Consider the following 20,728-nt stretch of genomic DNA (forward strand, 5'->3'; position numbering starts at 1 on the left):
ATACACGTTCAAAGCAACACAACGGAGGCCCAATATCAGACAGAATTCCACTCTGTAGTGAGCAGTCATAATGAAGCAGTTGGTTTTATTTTGTGGATTCAAGCTGTTCTTCATATTTTTGGCCACCAGATGTCACCAGAGAGGACTGTGTTGAAAAGCTCCGAGTAATGAACCGTTTTTCAATACAAGCTTCAATGCTTCAGAAAGCTTCATTTGGCCATCACTACCTCGGGGGTATGACCGTTGTTGTAACGCTAACAAAGTGTAAGCAAACTAGATGATTCCTAGAATTATATAATTATTAACGGCGAATTTATACATGAAATACTCTGTGCCAACCTTTACGATCCACTTGCAAGGTTAAGGATCCATGCAGGAACGAGACAAGAAATAATAATAATAAAAAAAACATATTTCTGCCGACTGTGGAGGTCACGTGTTTCCGGTTAGTGTGGAAGTCACGTGTGTCCGGTTACTGCGGAGGTCCCAATATGGCGCTCCCCAGCGGGTGCAACCGGACCCTCCCCCCAGTCGCGCGGAAAGAGCTGCTTTTTCATAAAACGGGAGTAAAGTAGTGAACTCAGAGGAGAGAAACAAACTAAATTATAGATCATATACCACTACCAACGTTTGGATCGTTATCTGCATCGATCTGCCCACCCTTGTCTCCTGGATCGTAGCTGAGATCAGCGTGAACCACGTGGGTCTCTGCTCCCTGATCTGTTTCCTGTGTTTGGAAAGAGTTCCGGCTTCATCACGGAGTTTCTCTCGGTTTGTGGGCTCATCTAAAGGTAAGCACCGAGCTAACTTTACTGTGAGTTCAGTTCATGTTGAGTTTAGCTCCTGAATGAGGTCTTCTGCTGCTCTCCTCGGTGTCTGTTCACAGTTTATTGTGAACACGTTGAGAGGAGAGTGAGAGAGTGTTTGGAGAAAAACACCAACTAATCATTAGCTCAGCACGCTGGGAGAAGTTGAGCGTTTGCTCGCTTGCTCGATTATTTCTTGCTTTGACTCGGGGGCGTTTTTAGCCCATTTTTGAATCAAAGCACCCCCAAAGATTCACAGTACTTTATAAAAAGCATATAGTATTTGTGGTTGAGACGTAATATTTTAAAAACAAAAGTATAGATCCCCCCCCCCCCCAATAAAAAAAAGGTCTGTTCCAGCTCGCCTCTCCCCTACTCTGGCTCTGTTGTCCTTGCTGCCAGAGCGATGGTGGCTGAGACGCAGCAGAGCGGAGGTGTGAGTGCCTGGCTTAAAACAGGACGTGTTAACTGCATTTAACCTTCAGTTATGTCGGAGTCAGACCATGTTTCTTTTTAGCTGAAAAACATTACACCAGGTAACCTGCAGTGTTGAGAACGTGTTTTCCGATGTTTGCTACTCTACAGTCCGTCCCACTCTGTAGTAAAATCAGCGACATTTGACCGTCCTGTTGCTCCCATTGGAATTTATGTAGCCTATTTAAAATCTACAACTTAAAATTGTTGTTACCACTGTCCTGTTTGAAATGGAATGAGAGAAGCTGGTTATTTTGTCATATGTGCATGTGCCGATATTAAACCCAGCAGCCACATTCAGGTAAAAGTGTAAGATCAAATAATCCGTCAATAAAGGATAATGTTGGATCAGTGTTTCAATATTTACATCTTTTATTAGATGTTCATGTGGTTTGGTTATTTGCCTTTTGGTTGAAAGTACACCGAGAGATGACTTTTTTTTTATTAGTGATCTTAATAATATCTTTTTTCATGTTAATGTCATTTTTTCATCTAATTGAATATATCTACATCTATTTGTGTATGATTATCAGTCCAAAGAGGGAGAGAGGAAAGAGGGCAACGTTAGGAGAAAGTACAAGGCCAGGAAGAACCTGGTAAGAAAACAGACACGGAATAGTGACAGGCAAAACAGAAACCGTTAAACTGCTTGAGAGAGTTGACCACCAAAAAGTGACAGATTTGCCAACCTCAAGGTGAGGCGACATAGTTTAAAATAAAATAAAAAATCTGCAGAGCCAGTAGTAAGGCTGGGCAATATGGCCTAAAATCCATATCGCGGTATAATTTGAAGCACGTGTGGTAACTCGCAATATATTCTTTTCTTCTGTATAACGTATTTTCAACACTAAAAGGCGCCCTTATAATCCTTTGATTTTCTCAAAAATCGAGAGTGCGCCTTATGTATGAATTCTGGTTGTGTTTACTGACCTCAAACAGATTTTATGTGGTACACGACGCGCAGAAATCTGTCAAAAAATGCTTTAGTACGGCTTTGGTAAGCTATGAAGCCGCACCGCCTGATGGATTGTCGGAGCATTACGGCTACCGTAGTCAGGAGCCTCACGGAGTAATCTGGGTCCAAAACAACGTCTGCTTCAGGTCTCAAAGTCAAATGATCACTGCGGCATCACTGAGAGTTAAAAACTGTCTAAATTCTTTCATCTTTAATAAAATGATCAGCGTTGCTGCTTTACCAGGTGTAACAATTAAGTTTAATATCCAGGCATCCATGAAAACAGAGTTTATTAAATTCAACGGAGTTGGAAGTTAGTAGGAAGTTAGCTCGCTAGTTTTCACCTAAACATGATATAGCATGTTCTGACTGAGAGATTTCTGAAATAATTCAAACGTACAGCTCTGCTATCACCACCAACATAAATGAAAACAGAAAACTAAACAGCAGTGACGTTTGTAGAGTTACTGAAGTTGGGCTAGCTGGTATATAATGATGTGCTTCGTGATCGCTATAACGATATATATCGGATGACGACATAAAAACGTCTATCGTTTCATTTTACGCTATCGTTTGTTTCCTGCTGTTGCAAAAAAATAAAAAATAAACCTTAGACTCAAACGTTAGAACAGGCTTTTCCCCGCAGCACGCCGTGTAATAAATACTCACAAAGAAAACGGCGGCCGTTACAACTTATGTCTAAAAATGTATCGTTTCATGCATCGGTTAAAACACTCGACTCCAGGTACACGACGCCCAGCTGGAAACATTTCACGCAAGTCGAGCTGCCCGAGATTCACAGAATTTACGGAAAATTTTACATTTTTGTGATTTATATCGTTATCGGACGATAGATGTCTTATATCGGGATATGAGATTTTGGTCATATCACACAGCCCTAGTTAGCATAACATTAGCTAAAGGATGAACGCTAACTTTTTTCCACTCGATAAAAGTTAACGTGAGGATGCTATACACCATACGTGTCAAACTCTGGCCCGCAGCCTAATTACATTTGGCCCGTGAAGCCATACCAAATTACTATTAGAGCTGGCCTACTGGTATTATACAGCTAATATATATATTGTTTAGTATTAAGCTTTGCTTGTTCCATATTCAGTTTTTCAGCAAAACTTGAGTCCAGAGATTCATTCTTATATCTGGAGGAAGTTGTTTTTTTTTTTTTTCAATAAATTTTAACGTTAGCCCGCGACTTTGTTCCAGTTTTGAATTTTGGCCCACTGTGTATTTGAGTTTGACACCTCTGCTATACACGGACTAAACTTCAGTCAGGAGAACAACTGAGATAATCCATCCACAATACGAGGTTAGTCATTAATATACTGCAACAACATGGGAATAGAGCAGCTGTGAGAGAATTCAACATTAATGAATCAATGTTACTGAAGTGGAGGAAGCGCAGTTTTTGGCTTTCCTCATATTCCAAAAGTGCTTCGTCTCTTTGCTATGACTGTCGCCCGCCATAATTTGCAGATGATGTTGTTTGCAGTGGCTGCAATGCTTTCGACCAAAACAGGCGGCGCTTGTTGACACCAACAACATGCGCTATTGCGGTAGAGCGGTATAGTCAAAATCTCTACCGTTGGCCAAATTTATATCGTCTCTACCATATACCGTTTATACCGCCCACCCCTACTTATGATTTAATAAAGATATTTGCAGACTTTGAAATGACTGAAAGATTTATTAGGGTTTGTTTTGAGTTTTGTTCAAAAAGGAATAACTTCATATATGAAAAAAAAAAAAAAATCACATATGCTGGACACCTTAAACTATTTTTTGAGTAACACTGGGGAACAACACACCCTCGTTGTATTTAAAATATGTGGTGGTAAGGCAGAGGTCTAACTGTTGCTATGCTGCTACCAATGAGTCTAACGGTGTGTTCACACCGAACGCGATAGAGGCGGCCAGAGCGTCAGGTTTACATGTAAAGTCAATGGAAAGGCGCGATGACCCGCGATTGCGGCTCCCGCGAAAATTTGGAAGCAGATTTGCGTCGCGAAAACGCCTGAAACTCGCGTCAGTCTAGCGCGTTTGGAGCGTTTGACTCGCGAAAAAAACTACGCGCGTGAGTTTTTGTGTTGCATTTTGTGCATACGCGCGTTACGCGTCTACCGCTCGAGTTGGAAAAATCTGAACTCCAGCGTCAAATCGCGCCGCGGCAACCAATCAGGAGCCTGGTGACGTGGCTGTGACCTAGGTCAAAGGGGCAGATCCAGCCAAAGCCCTTCATTCTTCGATGGAGGGAAGGCTAATCAGCGCTGTAGCAAACAACACGGAGCCGTACGACACCAGCTGCTTTCTGTACCGAGACAGGAATATAAAGGACCGAGCTTGGAGGAAGATATGTGACGAGATCGGGCAACCTGGTAAGTTCATTCATTTCTCTTTTGAAAGTTTTCGCTGACCCGGGGAAGCCGCACAAAAGCTAGCAAGCCACCGCTATTTTCCCACTGACGTACAAATACCGTTCTGCTTTTATGCATGTTGTCATATAGGAATATATTTTGTTTATTAATAAACAGCACACAGTGGTCCCGCTGTTCATCCGTCACTGCTTCGCTTTTTCGCTGATTTTCTTTTTCTTTTTTTTGCACCGTACAGCATTGCATTCTGCAGCCTGATTGACAAATCTCCTCCGTGTCGTGTCTCCTGCGCTTGCGAAATTTATCATGTTTGGTTTTGATAACCATCACGTCCAATAGAAAAAACAGCACAAAAACACCCATAACTATGAGCCTCATTCGGAAATAGACACCTGCACCGCGAGGGGAAAAGGCGCACGAAAGTGGCAGGCAGATGAAGACAAACCGCGGCATAATAATACTTTTACGTTTTGCAATCTACAAAGGTTTGCACTTTGAGATTCAATTGTGAGAACTGTGACTAATGTTCATGTGTGTGGGGAAAACCGTGTATAAAGTGCGTGACCAGGGGCTAGTTATTCTGAGAACCCCTGCTGCAATAAATGAGGGACCACTGTATATACTTTCTCTGATTATATTCAACATGTTAACATTTAATACTGTATTGATAGAGCCAACTGATTCTGCAGCAGAGCGTCCCCTGTTGCTTCTCCTGGCTCCCCAGTCCCTGAGCTCCTGCTGCTGCACCCACAGGTATGTAAAGCAAGCACTGATACCTTTTTAGTCGGTGGGATTGCCTTGTGATCACCTTTACTAAATATCTACAACCAATCTGATTATGTCCTGTTTTTTTTTTTGTTTTTGTTTTTTTTTCTTTTCAATGTTGAAATTAAAATCTAGTAGCAGCCTTCTCATTTCTTTGTGTTTTGTGCTGTTTTACAGGCCCACAGAGGAGGACGGCTCCGAGGCAGATGAGGGACTGGTCCCAGGACGGTCCATGGGCGGTGGAGCTGGCCATCCTGGAGTCCCTGAAGAGGCCACACCAGTCTCCAATGGAGCATTTCCTCCTCAGCCTTGTTCCTGCTCTGGAGAGCAGCTGGGTCCTTTTTATTCCTGTCTCTCTGTAAATACTTATATTTTATATATTTATGTTTAATGTTTTTCTGTTTGAGAATGTTTATATTATTTCAAATAAATTTTTATAATGACTAATGTCTCAGTTCTACTACACAGCAAATGTTGGCACACGACTTGACACATGTAGAATTTATTTCATACTAATACAGTGGGATGCAAAAGTTTGGGCAACCTTGTTAATAGCTATCATTTTCCTGTATAAATCGTTGGTTGTTACAATAAAAAATGTCAGTTAAATATATCATACAGGAGACACACACAGTGATACTTGAGAAGTGAAAAGAAGTTTACTGGATTTACAAAAAGTGTGCAATAATTGTTTAAACAAAATCAAGCAGGTGCATAAATTTGGGGCACCACAAAAAAAGAAATGAAATAAATATTTAGTGTATATCAATGTGTGTGTCTCCTATATGATATATGGGGTGCCTTCGTCTGGACGTGCTTCCCATCCAGAGCTCCACAGCACAGAGGAAAGTTCCAGCGCTCCTGGAATCCCTCTGTGATGGAGCGCCAGTCTCCAGGTGAAGGCACAGCCATGAAGTCGTCCACTAGACAGTCCCAGATGGCCGTCGCTACCTGGGGGGTGATCTGGCTCACCGTGGACACACCGACTCTGAAACTGAACGCTTGGTCGTGAAGGAGTCCCCGGTGACAAGGAACCTGGATAGAATTGTTCAAAATTAGTATTATGTGTACTGCAGTTACAAAATGACAACATTATTCAAATTCCAAAATACTTTTGTGATGTCAGATTTAAATTACAAAATCTTACATAAAACATTTTGTAATTATAAGGATAATTACAAAATGTATATTAGATAATATCTAAAACAGTTGTGTTTTGTTTTAACTTTAACATATCATAATTTGATTGGTAGCAACTTTTGCCACTACAGTGAGCCAATCACTCATAATTCCTAAACATGTCAATCAGGTAGGAATGAAGTAAGACATTAATAGAAATAAAGAGTTGTATGTTGACATGTAGCCCTTTCCTTGCTTAAATCATTAATATTTTTGAAAAATTAATCTGTGATAAGACATAGCTTATCAAGATAGAACCATGTAACTAAAGATGAACCAAACTGTTCACAGTTTTATCTAACTCTGTTTAAATAAAGGCTGGTGACCCCTGTTAGAGTCTGACAGCTGCAGGGATCATATACAAATATTCAACTATCCCAGAATTAAACCAGGTCTAAATAAAAAGGAGTGAGTATCACTACAAAGGTTAACTCAGTGGTCCTAATGCTACAGTTTGATATCAGCAAACACCGAGCGCATACATTGATGTGACACCACAGCCATGCTATCATTGCAAACACTGATAACAGCATAAATCGAATTAAATCGGGACTTGATGAGAGCTTCTGAGTATCACTAGAAATATCTCCGTACCACAGTTTGCTATCAGTAAACACCGAGAGCATTCACTGTTAGCATAGCACATCCATGTTAGCAGTGTATAAATGGATGGTTTAGCATATATTAGCACAGGTATCAATAAAGGACTACCGTATTAAATACTTTTACTAACCTCAGGCAGATGGACAGGCGCTCTGCAGGTGGGTGGGGCGTTTTGTTCGCGTCCATCGCATTCGGTGTGAACACACCGTAAGTGGGACTCCTTCTTTGTGTATCTATGGAAGTCCATATATACAGGATGCAGCATCCCCTGGGTAAAGGTGGTGGTATGCAGGGCGCTCAGTGGCTTTTTCCCTTTCAAGTTCTTGTAGGCAGCTGATGACTTTCTTTTTGTAGTTGCTTCTGGGGTTTCGCCTTGAAGCTTCATAGGTATTGTTGTCACTGAGTGTAGTAATGTTTATGTGCTCTGCTTCTTCTTGTCAGGGATAAAATGCATATCTATACTTTTGTGTCCCAGCCGAGTAACAGGAGGAGAAGAGTCTGGTGGAGCAGCAGAGGAACAGTTTCAGCCATTTGGACTCAGCTCAGCCACTACAGAGGAAACGATGACTTCAACACAGGAGGTGAGAAAAATATCTCAGTTACACTGTTATTGAAACTGTGTGCACAGCTGGTTGTTAACAGCAGCTTTATCTTTTACATCCTGGGCTCCTCCATAAATAGAGAATGTACATTCACCAACAAAAACCACAGAAGTTGCAAGAAAATACAAAGATCATATTTTATCAGCACACATTAAAACAACAACATCATCAGTTGGACTGCCCATTTTTCATAAAGTAAAAGATTTTCTCCCGTGATTAGTGCTGGGCTATATCGCCAAAATTCATATCTCGATATTCTGTAGCTGGTTGGCGATATATGATATACATCTCGATATTTATTTTAAGCCATAAAGTAAGAACAAAAAGAGTTCTTAGTAAAAGCTGTGTCCCAGATTTCGCAGAGGCAGTTTTATTAACAGACAGCATAGATGTACATGAAAAAATTACTCAGAAATAAATTATCAGCATTCATTAAATAATAATGCTCAATGTATAAAATAAAACAATGTTGTTTTTGCGCATAACAAAAAGCAATTGTGCAGTCAAAATGTAAACTAAAAGACGCTGAGCATAATAACAAAGACAGATTTCGCAGCTGCTCTGTTCCCATGTTCTACTGTGTACCGTGTGACAGCCGCGTCTCTTAACATGTGCCATTTGTGGTCCTTATACACACACAATAAGGTAATATTACGTTGAAGCATGGTACGTATTACTCCGCGACGCTTCTGATTACAGTAGCCGTAATGCTCAGACAAACCATGTGAGTGAAGTTGGCCCCTCACTAGGGGTGCAACGATACTCGTATCGATATTGAACCGTTCGATACAGTGCTTTCGGTTCGGTACGCATATGTATCGAACAATACACAATTTTTAATTTATTTTATCAACTTTCCTTCTGAAGATGCTGTCTGTGTTGAGCCCTCAGTGGATCTGCGCTCGACAGTGCAGCCTAGGCGGAGTAGTCGAACGCAGATTCACTGACCGCAGGGCAAGCTAGCGAGACAGAAGCTAAGCTCCTGCTAAGCCCTAACCCTAACCCTCCTTGCAACATGGCAAATTGAACCTCCCCCACCCTCATTCAGATCTGGCCTTTGGAACTATTTTGGTTTTCATGTGACGTATGACCCTGAAGGTAAGCGCGTCATGGACAAAAGTAAAACAGTATGTTGGATGTGCCACGCAATGCTCAATTACATTGGTGGGAACTAGTGGTTAGCGCAGTTTGCTCGTTAACGTGTTGGCTGTCCAGCCCCACGCACGGGGCGATCCGCGGTAGCTCGTTAACAGAGATTTGCCGTGTTGTGGCTTTAACGTCATTTCAACAAGATTAACGCTGACAGCACTAGTGGGAACACAACGAATATGACTGCACATTTACTCCGACATCATCCTAGTGCAAAGACAAGTGGAAGCAGACAAAAACAACAAGCACGCTTGATACAAACTTTACCCGAGTCATTTAGACAGCCGTTAGCACATGATTCTCCTTATGGGGACCTGATATGTTTAATATGCTGCTGAGAATATAGCCCAGAAGAATCAACTGTGCTGTTTGTGCTGGTTTGTGCTGCTAAAATTGTCATTTGTGCTGCTTCTGTTTTAAAGATATGTAAAGGTCAAAATGTCAACCAGCGCCCCCACATTAACTAAATCAAACAAAATTGATGTCAAACATTTGTGTTATGTTTGTGTTGCAAAATTTTTTGTTTCTGCTGCTATCATTTTAAAAATATTAATAAAAATTTCTAGAGGTCATCAGAGGTCAACCAGCCACCCCACATTAATGGAATCAAACAAAACTGGTGTCAATCAATTGTGCTATGTTTGTGCTGGTTTGTGCTGCAAAATATTTTGTTTGTGCTACTATCATTTTAAAAATGTTAATAAAATAAGGTCTTGATCCGTGCTTAATCATCCAGGTAAGTAAATCCCAAAAGGTTGATTCTGTTCATCTGGACGTAGCGGTTTTAGTGGAAGAAACGTTTCATCACTCATCCAAGTGACTTCTTCAGTCTCAGCTGACTGCAGGTTTCCCCAATCATATAAACAGAGCATGTGCAGTGAAGATGTTACATCTGTCTTCAGTTGCATCCCAGTCATGAAAGCGTTGGAGGTAGTCCTTAAGAGATTACAGGATCACCCCAACCTCAGCAACAGGACCACTCTCAGCACTGATCAATTGTGTTTGCTTTTGAAACTGTGTCTTCATTCCACCTATTTTGCATAAGGGTCAGTACTACAGGCAGAAACATGGGTGTGCCATGGGTTCCCCAGTTTCACCGATTGTGGCCAATTTGTGCATGGAAGAAGTGGAAAATTGGGCTTTGTTATCTGTCACAGCAGGTTACACCAATGTGTTTGGAAACAGGACACAAAAGCAGATACTGTAGGAGACGGAACTTAACTTAAACCAAAAGACAGCGTTTATTAGGGCTGATGAAAAAAAAAAAAACACACCATGAACGCTGAGCTAAAAACTGAAACTAACTACTAAACTGAGAACAGGCTATGACAACTATGAAACTGTGACCAAACTACAGTGGCTTGCAAAGGTATTCGGCCCCCTTGAACTTTCCACATTTTGTCACATTACAGCCACAAACATGAATCAATTTTATTGGAATTCCACGTGAAAGACCAACACAAAGTGGTGTACACCTGAGAAGTGGAACAGAAATCATACATGATTCCAAACATTTTTTACAAATAAATAACTGAAAAGTGGGGTGTGCGTAATTATTCAGCCCCAAGTCAATACTTTGTAGAACCACCTTTTGCTGCAATTACAGCTGCCAGTCTTTTAGGGTATGTCTCTACCAGCTTTGCACATCTAGAGACTGAAATCCTTGCCCATCCTTCTTTGCAAAACAGCTCCAGCTCAGTCAGATTAGATGGACAGCGTTTGTGAACAGCAGTTTTCAGATCTTGTCAGTTCTGATTGTACAGTCTGACAGCTGCAGGGAGGAAGGACCTGCAGAAACGCTCCTTTATGCATCGAGGATGCAGCAGTTTGTCACTGGGTCCAGGGTGCATCCCAGAACAGTGCTGGCCTTCCTGATGAGTTTATCCAACCTCTTCCTCTCAGCTGTCAATAATAAACTGCTGCTCCAACATACAACACTGTAAAAAACTGACAGATGCCACCACAGAGTCATAGAAGGTCTTTAAAAGCGCTCCCTGTACTCCAAATGACTTCAGCCGCCTCAGCAGGGTAGAGTATGCTCTGACCCTTCCTGTACAGAGCATCAGTGTTGTGGCTCCAGTCCAGTTTATTATTCAGGTGAACACCCAGGTACCTATAAGAGTCCACTATCTCAATGTCCACTCCCTGGATGTTTACCGGTTTCAGTGTGGTGGGTCTGCATCTCCAGAAGTCCACCACCTACTCCTTGGTTTTCCCGGCGTTGATCAGCAGGTGGTTCTGCTGACACCAGTCTACAAAGTCCAGAGTCCACTGTGTGTACTCTGAGTCTTCCTCACCTGTGATGAGGCCGACTATGGCAGAGTCGTCAGAGAACTTCTGTAGGTGGCAGCGTGGGGAGTTGATGGAGAAGTCTGCAGTGTAGAGGGTGAAGAGGAACGGTGCCAGCACAGTTCCCTGTGGGGCCCCCGTACTGCAGACCAGTGTTACAGAGACACAGCCCTGTCATGTTTTATGTCATGTTTAACCTGAGTAGCGAAGGACGGCGGTGGGTTTGAAAACGATTTGCCGGGAGTCCGGTGTTCTCAGCGGCTCTAATGAGCCTTGCCCCCGGCTTGCTATCGAGCTGGTGGGTAACAGACGTCTCCGAAAACGTCAGAGCGCTTTTGAAAATATGTGGTGTCTTGATAAACTGAGCAGATATTTGAAGTTTGCACAGCTACATTCTCGCCTGAAAATATGTTAAACGTTTATTTTGTGACCCAGAAAGAATAATAAGAGTAATATTAAAACTAACTAGCTGCCGCCATTGTTGGAAACTGAGCTGGGCCGCGCTATGAATTCTGGGACACAGTTTCTTCTTCTTCGGGGTTTAACGGCAGCTGGCATCGTTGTACATGCAGTGCTGCCATCTTCTGTTTCAGTCTGTTATTACACTCTTAAATCCTACTACTTATTCCTGCGTCTTTTGGGATCTTACAAAGCTTCAAACGCGTCGACTATTAAATTAGTCGTCGACGATTTCGATAGTCGGCGTAATCGTGACTAGTCGACTAATCGTGGCAGCCCTTGTACCGGTTCTGACATAAACGGTAGTAACCAGACCGAAAAGCACGCTGCTTTTCGGTGCTTTATTTCAGTGCTTTATTTTCTGAGATGTTATACACTTTGGATTCTAGCCAATCATTTTACCTTTCCAAGGATAGTAGGCGGGCCCAGGTACGTACGTTCTTTTAGAGCAGAGCTACAGATTAAAAATGCCCAAGGCGAAGCGGTCAAAAGTCTGGCTGTACTTCACAGCAAAAGATGCAAACTCAGCAGCCTGCAACAAGTGCTTTAAGGTGATACTGTGCAAAGGAGGTCTGATGAAATCTGATGAAACACCTGGCGATGCATAGCGTTTTTTTTAAAGCCGAGAAATGCACCGTATTTGATAGCTTGCTGCAAGACCAAGCACATCTACTGCGGGTGTGGTGCCTGTTATCAGACCCGGAGTTAGCAACATCCCCCAAGAACCCGAAGAGTAGTGTCCTGGCCCCTAGCCCTGCCAGTGTAGCAGAAATGATGAGGATGATGATGGCAGCAGCAGCCGTTCTTCTCTGCGTGAGTAGCTTCATGTTGTTCGTGTGTAATTTACGCTGAGTAGGCTAACCACGTTATTAAATTAATGCATGTAAGGTGAACTAGCAAACATCATCATAGCTACATGCGGTTGTCTTCTTGTTTGATGGCAGATACTCCCTTCACCCTGGCCAAAAAGGCTAAAATGACCAAAGAAAAAGTGGAAAACAGTTAAACATGAGAGGTTTTTGGACAAAGTTTGTGTTTTTTTCCATTGTTTAAGCACTGCTTCCAGCCAAGAGTGATACCATATATGCCCCATAGCTGCAGAAAAGGTTAACATTGTTATCTTTTTACAAAAAAAACCTGCTGAACATGAGAGGTTTTAGGACAAAGTTTGTGTTCTCCATTCTTTAAGCACCGGTTCGAGCACCGTTTAAGCACCGGCACCGTTTCAAAAGTATTGGTTTGGTACTGGTATCGGATAAAACCTAAACGACACCCAGCTCTAGCCAAGACTGGCCAGACAATTCTCCCTGATTGCAGGACCTTGTTTGGAGTATCTGCTCCTATCCTTCAAGGTCACCTACGTCAGCTGGAGGACTGGTGACTTTTGCTTAACCGGGTGAAAGGACATTCTCCTTCAAGATGAAAACCGGATTTGATTTTTCTCCTCTTCTTTCCTCATGTACTCTGTATTTCCATTGTTTTGTTTTGTTTTTTCCGTACCTCTCTCACCTGACTTCCCAATGTTATGTTTGTGTATTCTATGTATGGTTGGAAGGGGTGCTCATGATGGTGCCGGATCGTCTGGCAGCCTTTAAAACATTTTTCCTCCGGATAAATAAAGTATTATCAGTTAATCAATCTTTGATTCCACTAATGGAGGGAGTTTCAGTTTGTTCCACGACTGCATTTCACTCACTGCCTCTGTTTGTATCTCTGTCACTGCAGGACCAACATGGAGCAAGAAGTCAGCGCTCTCAGGAGGCCGACAAACCTCACAGAAGAAAGGGAGAGAAAAAATACAGCTGTGATGAGTGTGAGAAGGATTTTAATCGGACGTCTGACCTGATACGGCATCAACTCATCCACAGTGGAGTTAAAGCACACTACTGTGACTTGTGTGGAAAGTCTTTTACCCTGGCGGCAAACTTAAAAACACACCAAGTCATCCACAGTGGACTTAAACCATACAGCTGTGACTTGTGTGGAAAATCTTTCACCCAACTTGGACACTTAAAAAGACACCAACTCATCCACAGTGGAGTTAAAGCACACAGCTGTGATCAGTGTGGTAAAGCTTTTGCTCGTAGTAGCAGCTTACGAAATCATCTAGTTACCCACTCTGAAAATAATCAAGCGTATAGCTGCGACATTTGTGGAAAAACATTCTGCTCGCTAGTCAAACGAAATATTCACCTGCGCATTCACACTGGACATGATGTTTACTGGTGCGATCAGTGTGGGAAACTGTTTACAACAGCCACACACTTAAAAAACCACATGTTTATCCACACTGAGGAGAGACCTTATAAATGTGACTGGTGTGAAAAGGCTTTTAAAGAGCCACATTCCCTGAGAAAGCATCAACAGATTCACACCAGAAAAATACTCTACAAGTGCAGTTACTGTGAGGTATGTATTCATATTTTTACAGTTGCAGTTATTTTGAAGTATTATGTGGATGAAGTTTAATTTCAAAGCTAAATGAGACGTTACAACTTAGTCGACAGAATATTCAGTCAATTCTGAAACAAATCTGCTGAAACTTCCCTGATGCTGGAAAAAAGCTTCTCCCCTTTCAATCTAACATTCACACTCCAATGGATGCATTGTAGAGCAGCTTGGGGTTAGTATCTTGTGGCATGTAGCAGGGCTCACAAAATTGCTAGCCCGACGGGCTGAGATAGATTTTGGTCACCCGACCGGAGATATTGCTAGCCCCGGGACGTCGGGCTAGCGATTTTGCGAGCCCTGTGTAGAGTAGAGCATCCAGGGGTTTAACCACCAATCTTCCCATTAAGAAGATACCTACAATTGAAGAGACATTTTCACCCAGTAAGCTGAGGTCGGTCAAGTATTGAAAATTGTAGTCAAGTAAGAGTAGCATTACTTTGAAATAAGTTTACTTGAGTAAGTCTGTGAAGGTTCTCAGTCATCCAGGTCATCGTAGTCAAAGGAGCTTGCAAAGAAAAGCGTCTGGACTTCTTTAAGTTACTTGAAGACGTTTCACCTCTCATCCGAGAAGCTTCTTCAGTTCTAAGGTCAAATGGTGGAGAGTCCCAGATATAAACCTAGTGGGAGTATCCCCCCAAAGAGGGACAAAAGGACCCCCTGATGATCCTCTAATCGCCTGAGCCAAGGTGTGAAACTGGGTGTGGGTCCCAATCAGCCAGAGTTTCGGGTGTGTTCATTGTGAAACCTGGCCCCACCTTATCATGCGAATTCCTGAGGTCAGATGGCCCAGGATGTGAGTGGGCGTTAAGGCGTCTGGGAAGGGATCTCAAAACTGGATTATAGATGGCAGAGAGTTGGTGTCGTAAACCCCCGCCTCTGTTCAAAGATGGTCGCTCACAGTGGACATAGATGGCTTCTTTCACTCCTCTTTCAAACCATCTGTCCTCTCTGTCCAAAATGTGAACATTGGCATCCTCGAAAGAGTGTCCTTTATCCTTAAGATGCAGATGGACTGCTGAGTCTTGTCCTGTGGAGGTGGCTCTTCTGTGTTGTGCCATGCGCTTGTGAAGTGGCTGTTTGGTCTCTCCAATGTAGAGGTCTGGGCATTCCTCGCTGCACTGTACAGCATACACCACATTGTTAAGTCTGTGTTTTGGCGTTTTGTCTTTTTTTTTGCGTCTGTCCTTCTTAAGAAGGATAAGAAGGACAGACGCAACAACATTGTCATCCCCTATGTAGCCGGTGTATCAGAAAAACTTAGGAGAGTTTTCTCCAAGCATGACATCCCGGTGCATTTCAGACCCAGCAACACGCTCAGACAAAAACTGGTTCACCCGAAAGACAAAACGCCAAAACACAGACTTAACAATGTGGTGTATGCTGTACAGTGCAGCGAGGAATGCCCAGACCTCTACATTGGAGAGACCAAACAGCCACTTCACAAGCGCATGGCACAACACAGAAGAGCCACCTCCACAGGACAAGACTCAGCAGTCCATCTGCATCTTAAGGATAAAGGACACTCTTTCGAGGATGCCAATGTTCACATTTTGGACAGAGAGGACAGATGGTTTGAAAGAGGAGTGAAAGAAGCCATCTATGTCCACTGTGAGCGACCATCTTTGAACAGAGGCGGGGGTTTACGACACCAACTCTCTGCCATCTATAATCCAGTTTTGAGATCCCTTCCCAGACGCCTTAACGCCCACTCACATCCTGGGCCATCTGACCTCAGGAATTCGCATGATAAGGTGGGGCCAGGTTTCACAATGAACACACCCGAAACTCTGGCTGATTGGGACCCACACCCAGTTTCACACCTTGGCTCAGGCGATTAGAGGATCATCAGGGGGTCTTTTTGTCCCTCTGTGGGGGGATACTCCCACTAGGTTTATATCTGGGACTCTCCACCATTTGACCTTAGAACTGAAGAAGCTTCTCGGATGAGAGGTGAAACGTCTTCAAGTAACTTAAAGAAGTCCAGACGCTTTTCTTTGCAAGCTCCTTTGACTTTACTTGAGTAAAAGTGAAAAGTAGTTGGTGAAAAGACTACTCAAGTAGTGAGTAACTGGTTGTAATGTCAGATTTTTTTTTTTTTTTAAATAAATGCTATCAGACAACAAAAATAAATAAATATACAAATTTTAGTATTTTCAAATAGAATATATGTAAAACATAAACTAAATAAGGCACAACAATTCTAATTTCCAGATTTCAGTTTTTCAAAACATAAAGCATTTTTAACCAATATCTACAGTAAATAATATAAATGTATAAACAGTGCAAACCATTTCCAGTGACAAGATGTGTTGTATACTTTATATTCATTTTTGCTCCAAATGGCACAGCAGCTTCAGAGAAAACATTAGAACAGGGCAACTTCAGCCTATGTACATGCAGGGCAGCCAAGTTTACCATAAATTGTTTGGGTGTGTGTCTATTTCTGCATATTTAGCAAAAGTGTGCCATTTCTGGTGATGGTGATGATGATTTGAGGTGATGGTTAAGCTTCAGCAGCAGTTTGCTCTCAAGGTTCTTTCTGTGAAGCTGTAACTGTTTAGCAGTGAACAGTCCTGCATGACTAAGAAGTCCTTCACAGGCTCCAGATGCAGGAAGAGCTGTATTCATTTTAATTGACAGCTTTTTGATGTGGGGAAAGCCATGCAATATATCCATACCTCCAGTGAATGGACATGAAAGGTACCTCTCCAGCCCCCCTACTTCTGGCTTTCCTGACCCAATGGATCCATTATCTTCGTCAGTTAGGCCGCTGTTTGTGCTGGCCTCATCGAGCTCTGTGTCTAGGTGATGTCTGATGAAGTGGAGACCTGTGGAAAGATGTATGGTTTTCAAAAGAATCAGGTCTGCTCACTGTAGTGGTGTATACACTGCCAAGCTGCAAAAACAATTTGCAATGAATTCCAGATTAGATTCCGCTCCCTCGTAACACTGCTCTTTTATTGAGGTGACATGAATATGCATAGGCTCATTAACATAGGTACACATGTGAACAAAGAGTACCGTGTGTGTGTGTTGGGGTGGGTCAGAATGTGACCCGATAAACGACTTCCCTAAACCTGCTGGTCTGGAAGTCCAGCAGTTCATCTAAACAAAAGGCACTTATACTAAAATAGATATAGTGTGTTTGCGATACCATATATCAGTAAGAGAAGATATAACCTCTCTCATGACCTTAAGCACACACAGTCTTTGCAGACTACTAAGGATCAGACCCCTACCAATATGACATTGACTATAAACTCTAAGTAAATATTTCTAAGCATAAATGACAATCAACAATATAACCCTGACACTAGCCTCTTAAAGTTGGGCATACACTGTGCAATTTGTGGTCCATTTTGAGACGATTTATCAGTCGTTCGACCGTTTTGGGGAAAAGCCAGACTTTCGCCTTAATTGTGTGTCGTGCATCATGTAGTATACATGGGGTAATGAGAAGCGATTAACACCTCACGACCAGCTCCCGATCATCAATCATATGGTCGCAAGATAATCCAACCTGTTTGAAACCCGGTCGCCGTTCATGAGGGTGTCAACGCAGCCTCTGACACAGAAATACTGCTGGACACAATCGATGGAGGCACAACTTGTAGAAATTTTGCAAGCTCATCTGAGTACGGGAGCGTAGAGCTGCCACCCAGGCAAACAAAATAGACGTATATGATGTTATAATGTGAAAACTTTATTGTTCTAACAATGTACTATCATGTTTGTTATTGCAATGTACGTAATTATCACGTCATAACAAAAAAACCTTTTGTACAAAATATTATATAGTACAAACATCATAATTATGTATAATTTAATAATATGGTAGTATATTGTACAAACATGAAAAGTATATTGTTAGAACAATAAACATTTCACATTATAACGTGATATAGCTCTGTTTTTTGTTTGCCTGGGTGGAAGCTCTACGCTTCCATATCGAGGCTTTTCAGTGTGACCTACAAACTTCTAACCCCTGCGATTCAATCGTACAGTTTGAGCAGGAGCTAAATAAGGTGACTGAAAAAAATTGTACAGTGTATGCCCAGCTTAATGCAGACTGTTTAAATTAAACCAGCTGCTGTTTCACATAATAAACCCTGTCGACCGCTGTATTGCCTTCTGATTTAACAGTTAAAGCAGTAGAGACGAGCTGTGTTTACATCTGCGTGGAACTCTAGCTTCATTAACCAGGCTAGCTGTTAGCTTAGAGTTCACGCTAGCTAACCAGCGAGGAGTTAAAAGCTGCGAAAACAACACCCACAAACTTATCTCACTACAACATAGGGCCGAAAATATGACGTGATTCTAGTGTAATCAAACTCGGGGCTTGAGCTCGACAAAGCTGCTCTAACATAAGACTGACATCCAACTAACCACAGCTAAAAAGATATTTAGAGTAAACGTACCGTGACACGTTTCCTCAGGTTACATGAGTTGGTGTTTTTTCACGCTGAAAAGTCAGTTTGTTTTGCCTCGCACTGAAGAATCCGACACTGAAGACATAGCTGTTCTTTGTTTCACTTAAAAGCAGTACAAATTTTTGTAAATGAGGCCAAGGGTGTTCGTCCTCTTCAGTTCTAGCGGTAACAGCTTACTCTGCCATGTTTTCATGTGTTTCTTCTTTCCGTGTGTCCGCTACTTTAAAATGCTTGGGCTGCTCTGCCCGCCACAGTTTCAAACTGGTCATGTGACTGCATGGCCATGTCTGATTGGTAAGAGTTGCAGGAAACTCCAGTGGTGGCATGATCCATTAGTAGCAGTATTATCTAATGTGTGAAATTAATTATTAAAAAAAAAAAAGAGTCAAATATTGTCAAATGTAGCGGAGTAAAAGTACAGTTTCTTCATCACAAATGTACTCAAGTAAAAGTAAAGTATCGTGCAAAATAGGTACTTTAAAAGTACTTTTTTTTTTTTTTTTTCCAAAAACTTACTCAAGTAAATGTAACGGTGTAAATGTAACTCGTTACTACCCACCTCTGCCAGTAAGCTGAGCGTTATAATGTAAACAGTAAAATGTAATTGGACATTGGCAGAGATGCTCTTTATTTCAGGCGATGTTCAGGATAAAAATGTTGAAGGAATTCCCCGACTTACACTGTCTCTGTGTCTTTGTTTAGAAGCAGAGCGACACAGATGGATCCAGTTCTCAACCCTGTCGTCACTGTGGTGGTGGGAAAGAGTTTCTCTGTGACCTTTGTGGAAAAACTTTCAGTCATCAACAAAGCCTAAAAGTACATCAGCGTAGACACACTGGAGACAAAATGAACTACTGCAAAGAATGTGGGAGAGGTTTCCCCAAACCAAGTGAATTAAAACGACATGAAGTCATTCACAGTGGGGTTAAAAAGCACCTCTGTGACCAGTGTGGGTCATCCTTCACCACTGCAGGTTACCTTAAAGTACATAAACGAGTCCACACAGGAGAGAAACCATACAACTGTAGACACTGTGACAGAAGTTTCTCATATTCAGGGAGTCGTGATTGCCATGAACTTCGACATATTGAAGTGAACTTAATAACAGTGTGACAAGAGCTTTAAGAATCTCAGTTTATAATCCGAACATAAACAATCCCTCACTGTAAATAAACTGTTTCACTGTTACCAGTGTGCAAAAACATTCACTTCATTATCTGCTCTTCGCAAACATCAGCGCGATCCTGCAGGACGGACTTCACTGGATCACAATGAATCTGAAGAGACAGAAAGATCCTCTTCTGGTTTCAGGGACAGACTTACAAACCAGATCAGGCTCCACAGAGTTCAGATGGAATCTCCTGTAAAGAGTGTCAGCTGATGTCACACTTGGATCTCATGAGGTAGCTCTGATGTTTGGACTTCAATTCAGGAAGAAATAACATTCGAAATGTTTTTTTTTTTTTTCCATGACAGAGCTCGTAATGCCTATTAGTCGTATTAAACTAAATTTTCTTAATTTAAATTAATTCAAATTCGGACCCTCAGAAAACACCAAATTCTTTTTACATGTAGATAGATGCTGGATGCCGGTAGAGTTACGTATTCTGAATACTTTGGATTACTTAATATATTTTCATGCTTTTTACAACTATATGAATGTACTATTGCTATGTGATTTATTACTATTATTGAAGGCTACTTACCATACCAATACCAACTAATTTTTAAATCTTAATATAAAATGAGTAACAGTAGGGTGGACATTAGGTATGGCTTTTTGCAGTGATCTTGTATAGAAAACAACTTCTGTATCAATAATATGTTTTCCTTTTGTCTACTTTGTGGCTCTGATTTCTGGACTTGCATCAATAATCCTGAATGTTACATTTGGGAAGCTGCAAGTTTTTTACTTTTTTTTATTTTATTTTTTTATTTATTTATTTTTTACGGATTTTGATTCTCCAAAATGTTATCGCTGTCACGTTTAAATGGTTTTCCCATTGGGACACCGTATTTAGTAGTAGTTGTTGTTATAGATATTGTTTTACCTTCTAGTTAACTGATATTGTATAAATACTTGAACTTAACTTTTGTTTTGATCTTCTGGCTGACAGGTGTTTTCACCCGTAATACGGTAGGGGGGGGAATCGATACAGCACAGCATCTTGATATT

General features: G+C 41.7%; 2 protein-coding genes across 4 annotated transcripts; both read left to right on the top strand.

Annotated features, from left to right (window-relative positions):
- The first annotated feature begins 467 nt into the window (after positions 1-467).
- Positions 468-20,642, top strand: LOC146380823 (uncharacterized). 3 transcript variants are annotated; one of them, XM_084939851.1, is made up of 4 exons: positions 468-791; positions 7,614-7,753; positions 13,397-14,080; positions 19,255-20,642. In XM_084939851.1, the coding sequence occupies exons 2-4, from the start codon at positions 7,736-7,738 to the stop codon at positions 19,663-19,665; spliced, it is 1,113 nt and encodes a 370-aa protein (XP_084795977.1). In that variant the 5' UTR covers positions 468-791; positions 7,614-7,735; the 3' UTR covers positions 19,666-20,642. The 3 variants fall into 3 exon arrangements, with proteins under 3 accessions (XP_084795977.1, XP_084795979.1, XP_084795978.1); XM_084939853.1 differs by having other exon boundaries at positions 19,258-20,642; XM_084939852.1 differs by having other exon boundaries at positions 7,648-7,753.
- LOC146380824 (uncharacterized) lies at positions 1,168-5,833 on the top strand. The gene is made up of 3 exons (XM_084939854.1): positions 1,168-4,628; positions 5,297-5,378; positions 5,568-5,833. The coding sequence occupies exons 1-3, from the start codon at positions 4,499-4,501 to the stop codon at positions 5,779-5,781; spliced, it is 426 nt and encodes a 141-aa protein (XP_084795980.1). The 5' UTR covers positions 1,168-4,498; the 3' UTR covers positions 5,782-5,833.
- Positions 20,643-20,728: the final 86 nt, after the last annotated feature.

The sequence above is a fragment of the Perissodus microlepis genome, chromosome 9, assembly GCF_051167445.1.
Source record: "Perissodus microlepis isolate ML-2025 ecotype Zambia chromosome 9, ASM5116744v1, whole genome shotgun sequence".
Classification (NCBI taxonomy): Eukaryota; Metazoa; Chordata; class Actinopteri; order Cichliformes; family Cichlidae; genus Perissodus; species Perissodus microlepis.